Raw genomic sequence first — 8,271 nt, forward strand, 5'->3', positions numbered from 1 at the left:
TTAGGAGCTTAATGTCATATTGGCCATACACATGGGTCCCATCTATCGATATCACATTCTTGCAGTGAGCAAAATCATCAATACTTGGTTTGAATGCCCAAAAGACGAAGTCGAAAATTCTGCCCTCTAAAAGCCGCCACTGTACAACAGTTCCAGGATTAGCATGTTGTAGAACTGCCATATACCCCGGCAACGCCTGAAAAGAGGATTCCCAAGTTCCAAAGATCGTTTCAAAAGCACGTCGACGCCCGAGAAATCTCTTTCTCTTGCTTGTGGTTTTACCATATTTTGAGTGGTCCATGCCAATACAAGTTTTGATAGGCATCCTGCATAAGTTTAAACAAACAACATTTAACAATGATATTTTAATTGCTATAAAATATATAATGTAAATGGTCAAATAAATTACCTTGGAGTTTCCTCACTGTGTTTAAGTAACACATGAGTAATCATGTTTATATCTAGATTACAATGATTTGCTCGACTTTGTCCCATATCACAAGTGTGCTTCGGGTGGAATTTTGTGATTTCCCACAGACCATCCGGCTTAGCAATTTCCCGAAGCAACCACCGACAGCCTTGAGTATGTCGCCTACAAATCAGCCTCCATATCGATCTGTTTGAGTCATCAACCTTAAACTCCCTCATACCCTTTACACAATACATTCTGACAGCCCGTTGCAACATCTTGTTTTATGTGAACTGCATTCCTTTTGCAATGACGCATTCATCAGTCATGGGATTTTTCGGTTCAATCCACATTTTTTGGTGACTTTGATAATTATCTCTTGTGAAGACAAATGCATCCTCACGACCTTGGAGACTGTCAAGATATGGAATATAGTCAGAATGCCATTGCATTGAGCTGTCAGGAATTGGGTTTTCGGCCATCGGAGGTGGTACGTGTTGTTGAGTTGGTTCTAGTTGGTTTTGGGGACTACAATGCGTATCTTCATCCCCTTCACTATCTTCATCATCGGTTACCTCTGCATTATTAGCTGGTTCATCGCCATCACTCTCTGATGTATCAATATAACTTGGACAATCAACGTCATCTAAGAAAGGCCTCCTCCTACACGATAAAAAACATATGTTAAATTCCAAATTTACAAATATATATATATATATATATATATATATATATATATATATATATATATATATATATATATATATATATATATATATATATATATATATATATATATATATATAAATTATTTAGCATCTGGGAGATGAACCTACACATATTGATTATGAGCATGATGTGGAGAATGATCAATTCCACCAAACTGAGAGGACTGCCTTTCATCCACAGTTAGTAATACTGGCGAGTTTTGATAATAATCAGCTGCACCGAACTGGAAATTATTATAATAATCAGCTCCACTGAACTGAGAATGATTGTAATAATCCGCTCCACTGGACTGAGAGTTCTGATAATAATGACTTGCTCCACTAAATTGAGATGACTGCCCAACATTACTCGTATCAGGTCTATAACCCCTACAAAGATTTAAAAATGGTTATTTATCAATACATACAATAAACACGTGCTATTGCACAAAATAATAATATAAGAATGCATATTTACCAAGTTTGATTAAATTGTTGGGTAAGATTTTCCAGCGGCACCTGACTACTCAAAATACCCCCGTAAGAACTAAAATCTCCATACGTGTTAGCTTGACTGGGCTGTTGTTGCGGGACCTCTCTGGGTATCTTTTCAACATACATCTCCAGAACATCAAGGGCGACTAAATATTTTAATTCTTCTGGCGCATTCAAATAATCCCTTAAAGAATCATCATCATTGACATAATGCCTACCATAAAGCACTATACCATTGGAAACTGATTGTGGATATCTGCCTGTTATAGAGATTTCATACTCATCTGGACTAACCTTCATTTTTTCACATATGTAAGTGACTAGTGATTCATAAGACATTTCAAGTGGACATTTAACATGAACGTTTGGTCTTTTATTGTAACGAACTGTACTATTGTCATCAAGGATAATACCATCCCAATGTATTGAAACCTTAACTGGTGGAATATCTTGAGCCATTTTTTGTAAGACTTAGGATAGGTTTTTTTGAATGACTTAAGAAATGGATGAGTTTTTACCCCGTCCAACATTCTTCTTAAATAGATTCATATTTACCCCTATTGCGCACAAGAACATTACGTAATATGAATTTAATTCAAATAAACGGTCAAAAATTCAGCATTGTGTTGTCCAATCGGTCTTTTAGGTATCATAAAAAAGCTGAAATTGGCATGCATGATGTGTTGTCAAATCATGTTCTATTGCGCACAAGAACACGGCGTAATATGAATTTAATTCAAATAAACGGTCAAAAATTCAGCATTGTGTTGTCCAATAGGTCCTTTAGGTGTCATAAAAAAGCTGAAATTGGCATGCATGATATGTTGTCAAATCATGTCTTATTGCGCACAAGAACATTGCGTAATATGAATTTAATTCAAATAAACGGTAAAAAATTTAGCATTGTGTTGTCCAATCGGTCCTTTAGGTGTCATAAAAAAACTGAAATTGGCATGCATAATGTGTTGTCAAATCATGTCCTATTGTGCACAAGAACATTGCGTAATATGAATTTAATTCAAATAAACGGCCAAAAATTCAGCATTGTGTTGTCCAATCGGTCTTTTAGGTGTCATAAAAAAGTTGAAATTGGCATGCATGATGTGTTGTCAAATCATGTTCTATTGTGCACAAGAACATTGCGTAATATGAATTTAATTCAAATAAACGGCCAAAAAATGTAGTGCTATATAACATGATTGACAAACAACTAGTATTCACTTTAAAACGAGTTATCATGACATTCTACGACCAATTTGGAAATCTTGATTCTATTACATGTTTTACCGCAGCAAAAATATTTGAAGCAATCGGTAGGACATGGGAACTAGATGATGATGATTTCCATTACTCAAATAACCCTAACAAAAGATTCAATCAAGAATACAATAAAACAATGAGAGAGGAGTGAAATTGGCGTGTTAGGGAGGCTGAAGCACTGGAGCAAAAGTTAGCTTCAATAGGGCTTAAACGCCCAAAAAAAGGTGCTATGTCAATGCCTCGCGGAACTCCACAAGAGTTTAATTTTACTCTTAATAGTTTTCGCGAAGAGAACAATCGGATGCAAATACGTTACCATAGGGTAAAATGTGGTATACATGGTAGCACAAGATTTAGATCCAAGTGGGATTCGGACTGTGAAATGTCCGATGAAGATTAATATTTTTCTTATAATAAGGTAAGTAGGTATGGTCATAAAGACCCCCCCCCTCCCCCCGAGGGTACTTAGGGGTTTGCAACTATATAAGTAGCCCTTTCTTTTGTTATTAGACTACACCATATTCAATATCGAGTAGTAGAAACTTAGCTTGGTCTTTACTCCTTCCAAAAGAACCAAATAGCAGTGATGATGAGAGTTCAAATCATAGCAGTTTTTCGAATGATACAAGTGATTTCAAACTAGACGAGATAAATCCGCACCTTCTTGTAGAGCGTAATGATGATTTCTGCAGTGTGAAGTATTCAGATCCGCGAGAATATTATTGCAGTTTACGCCGAGAATGGTCACATCGGATTGCCGAATCAGAACGTCTTGTTTGTGACTTGGAAAATCTCAACGTTCCAATCCCAACAAAGTACTCACTAACCATGCCTCGAGTAGGTCCAGCAACTTGCGAGATGGCCGTACAAAGGATTAGAAAAGAAAACAACAGAATGCTGGCAAGACGTTGTAGATTTTACATGCTAAAGTTGGCTGAAGAACAAGCATCATCAACCGATAGAGAACTAACATCTCGTGGAAAAAGATGTGTGTTAAGAGACCGCCAATATCGTTCTGAGGATGATATTGAGGACTTCTATTCTGATGACGATTAGGGTCTATTTAGGCTTACTGTCTTAGATTATGGGTCATTTAAGTTTCAGACTAATGCTGTTAATTTGTATTTTTATTTTATGATGAAGTCATCAATTTGAATTAGTTTGACATGTTTTTAATTTGCTTTTATTGTTAAAGTCTATTATTAATTGACAATTTAACAAAGAAACACAACTAAATTAGTACATAAAGGGTGCAGATTACATTACAGGGGAAAAGGTACAACTAGTAAAAAACATAATCCATAGGAATATTAAACTTAATAAACAAAATACATATAAATAATGAACAACAACAACATAGCACAAATAATCTTCCACAATTTAAGTTTTTCTTTCAAAGCTATTTTCTCATGTTGAGCCTTCAGCAAATTTCGTTTTTTTTTTTTCGGAATCGGTGAGCAACACCTCCAAACCTTCAATTTTTTCTTCAGCTTCCACAAGCTTAAATTGCGAGTCCAACTTAGCGGTATCTCTAGAGATACGTGAAGTCGCGGTATCTCTATCCAAAATTGGATTTTTAAATTTTGCCGCCACCGTTTTATCCACGTGAATGCTATCTTCCCATCAAAAGTATTTGCAACCGCTCATATCCTATAAACATTACAAGAAAATCAGTTTTTTAAAGTAAAATATATGGATAACGTGAAAAAAAAACACTAAAAAATGTAAAAATACTTACTTCGGGCACTTTACAACGCCAAAAACAGCGACCCGGATTATCTTGGGTCTTTGATGTTTTTAGTTTACGGTAATAACTGCATTGACAAATATCGGGTTGTATAACAAACATTGAAGTTTCAAAACTTTGAGACATGTTTTTGGAAGTGCAAAAGTGTGTTGAAAGGGTGAAGATGGAGAAAATGAAAGAGAAGAGAAAGAATAAAGGTTGGGTCGGGAGTTTTTGGTAAGGGTTTCACGCACAGAATCTGTGCGTAAAAGGAACAAAATATAAATGTACACTTTGATCCTTTCACGTACAGAATCTGTGCGTGAAACTTAATTTGATTTTTTTGAATGAATTAGTTTGGTTCCAATTTTTTTTTGAATTACAAAAATGCCGGACTCTTCCTTTAACCTGAATCTGTCAATTTTTATTGTTTTTTTTACCGAGATGTGAGAAAAGAGTCACCATCTTAGGGTCTTGTCATTTAGCTAAGAAGGAAAGAGGGAGAGATAGATCAGATGAAGGGACTCAGTTTCTGCTTAGTGCTCTTAGCCAAGAAACCTACCATACATAAACCCCCAAATGCTCATTTCTTATAGGCTCTTTGGGGTACGAGCTCTTTTACTTGTAAATAGTGCTAATTATTACTATAAAAATAACAAAACAATAATCGAAACAAAACAAACCAGAGGATATCAATCTGTTCTTCTTCTCCTTTTTTCTTTTCCTTTGAGAAGAGACAAATTTTTAGACTCCACCTTTTATTTTGACTTAGTTCAAGATTTTACACAAAATTGGTAATGGTTTCAAATCAAAATCTGCATTGTTTGGGTAAAGCAATTTTGCAAAGAAAGAGAATAGTAGTACTAGTACATACTACAAGATAAGAGAGAGATAGTACTAGTACGAATTGGAGGGAATTGTAGCCTATAAACCATTAGCAAATTGTCACATATACCGTACCATACCATACCACTACACTATTACTACTACTACTCTTCTTCTTTCATTGGTTACAGTAAGGCCACAGTCTTAATATTTTTTGCAGGCGCCGTCCTCCTCTTTTCCCTCTGTCCCCTCAATACTCCATACCTTTTTTCTTCTCTTTCTAACCAAAACACTATTTTCTTTTTAACTTGCAAAAACCTTATATATCGAAGCAAAAAGGAGGAGGAATATTCACATAAACATGGTGGGGTCTCTTTTTAGTTGATTTTATTCTCTAGTTCTATTACAACAAAGTGATTACATACTGATGATTCTTTTTTTGTTTTTGTTTTTGTTTTGTTTTTGTTTTTTGCAGTTGGAATATGCACATTTGCCTCAGTGGCTTGTTGCACTGTTGACAGAGAAATTCTTTAATGCTTGCATAATTCACGAGGATGCTAAGAAGAATGAAAAGAATGTTTTTTGTTTGGATTGTTGTGAGGGTATTTGCCCCCATTGTTTGACTCGTCACCGTTCTCACCGTCTTTTGCAGGTCTCCTTCATTTCTTTTTCAAAATTTCACCATCATAAACATGTTGAATTATGTTCATAATTCTGAAATACTATGATGTTTTTCTATGCAGATTAGGAGGTACGTGTATCATGATGTCATAAGGCTTGGTGATGCTGATAAATTGCTGGATTGTTCTTTTGTTCAAGTGAGTATTTCAGAAAAAAATGTCACCTTTTGAATTGTTTCTTTCTTCTTTGATTATCTGATAGAGTGCTAAGATTTTTTTGCTCTTTTTTGGAATGCAGTCATACACTACAAATAGTGCAAAAGTGGTATTTTTAAACCAAAGGCCACAAACAAGGGCTAGTAGAGGCTCAGGTAATTGCTGCATAATCTGTGACAGAGGCCTTCAGGATCCATTTCTCTTTTGTTCCATCTCTTGCAAGGTTAGTTCTACACTTTTTAATTATGATAATTCATAACCCCCCAAATCTTTTTTTGCTAATTATTTAGAATTTTGACACTGACCCATTACTTACTTATATACAATCTTTTTCACCTGGGTACGTCTCTTTTTTGCTAGTGGTTCCAATCTTTTTTTGTTAATTATTTTGAATTTTGACACTGACCCATTTTTCATGTACAATCTTTTTCACCTGGGTATGGCTTGTTTTTGTTACTGGTTGCAATCTTTTTTTGTTAATTATTTTGAATTTTGACACCGACCCATTACTTATATACAATATTTTTTCACCTGGGTATGTCTTATTTTTGTTACTGGTTGCAATCTTGTTTTGTTGATTATTTTGAATTTTGACACCGACTCATTTCTAATATACAATCTGTTTCACTTGGTACGTCTTGTTTTTGTTACAGGTTCAACACATTTTAAGAACAGAGGGCAAACTTACGAAATACATCTATAGGTGTGACTACATGACACTACCTGAACCGGGTTTGGATGATGGTCAAATGACACCTGATACAATTCTTGAACCGGTCGGTTCGGTTGGAACCGAGTCCGGTTCAAGTGGAACCGGAGAAGTGGGTTGCCATACGGTTGGATGTACTGCAACAACTGAGATTGTAAGGAAGAAACGTAGTACTTTGTCGGCTTTCCGGTCTGTTTTTCAACCGGGTTCAGGGATGAACCGGAGAAAGGGTACACCTCAACGGTCTCCACTTTACTAATTTTGTGTTTTTCTAGGGAGAGAATTGAAGTCGGGAGGTAGAATTGAAGGATATAATTGGAAATTCAAATAGTTTATTTTTAAGGGTAATTTAGGAAGAAAAAGAAAATTTACCTCCCAATTTTGTAGAATGGCTTTTTTCTCTCCATTATCTGCTGACATAGAGCTTATTATGGAAGCTATATTTCCTTTCTGACCTAGAGAAACAAGTGAATACGAATTGGATTAGTATTAATGTTTTGAAATTACTGTAATAGTTATACCTAACATTTGGTTTTACATGTACTTGCTTTTGCCCCTATTGATGCTTATTTTGTCGATTTAATTCAATGATTAGTCTTAATGTCTTACTTAGTACTTGCTTTGTCCCTGCTAATTTGTTAACATTCCAATTTTATGGTATATTTACAGCTTGCAGTATGATTGTAGTTGTCGTCATTTCAGTTGAATTAGCAAGTCTTATCTCTATAATAATAGTAATAATAATGGAGGAACTTCATTTTTTATTAGGTGAATTTATAGGTCGTTGCATGTGTGTATTTTTTGCTGCTTGTTTTACTCTGCTGGAATTATTATGTTCTAGGGAAGAAGAAAAGAAGGAAATAAACAAACAAAAGAAAGAAGCCAGCCTCCTTTGTGTTTGTAGATTTACATGAATATGAGCAAAGGGTCCCTACAACCATCTGGTGCCACTTGCCAGATTATGATTAATCTAGTTTTACAAATTCGTAACAATTAGCATGCTATAATATTTTGATACTCCCTCCCTCTCAATTTTCCCTATTTATGTGATGTAATTTAATTAAACACAAAATTTATAAAATAAAGAGAGCCTTTTAAATATTTTAATTTAAAACAAATTAAAGATATTTATATTTCATTAAGCGTAAAAAATAATAATTTAAAATTAAATTGTTATCAAATACTAAAAAAAAATGTGTCATTATTGTTGTTATTTTCGAAACGTGCACACTTCGGACGCAAAAACACAATTTACGCATAGTCTAACTGGCAAAAATGCAAATTTAATCAGCTTTTTTAACGTA

At 34.7% G+C, this 8,271-nt stretch overlaps 1 protein-coding gene across 1 annotated transcript; it reads left to right on the top strand.

The window, feature by feature from the left end:
• The first annotated feature begins 5,161 nt into the window (after window positions 1-5,161).
• Window positions 5,162-7,555, top strand: LOC132645737 (protein RGF1 INDUCIBLE TRANSCRIPTION FACTOR 1). The gene is made up of 5 exons (XM_060362898.1): window positions 5,162-5,786; window positions 5,898-6,074; window positions 6,166-6,240; window positions 6,341-6,481; window positions 6,912-7,555. Exons 1-5 carry the CDS (start codon window positions 5,784-5,786, stop codon window positions 7,224-7,226), a joined length of 711 nt encoding a protein of 236 aa, XP_060218881.1. The 5' UTR covers window positions 5,162-5,783; the 3' UTR covers window positions 7,227-7,555.
• The last annotated feature ends 716 nt before the right edge of the window (window positions 7,556-8,271 follow it).

Source organism: Lycium barbarum, chromosome 6 (genome assembly GCF_019175385.1).
Source record: "Lycium barbarum isolate Lr01 chromosome 6, ASM1917538v2, whole genome shotgun sequence".
In the NCBI taxonomy this organism is placed as follows: domain Eukaryota; kingdom Viridiplantae; phylum Streptophyta; class Magnoliopsida; order Solanales; family Solanaceae; genus Lycium; species Lycium barbarum.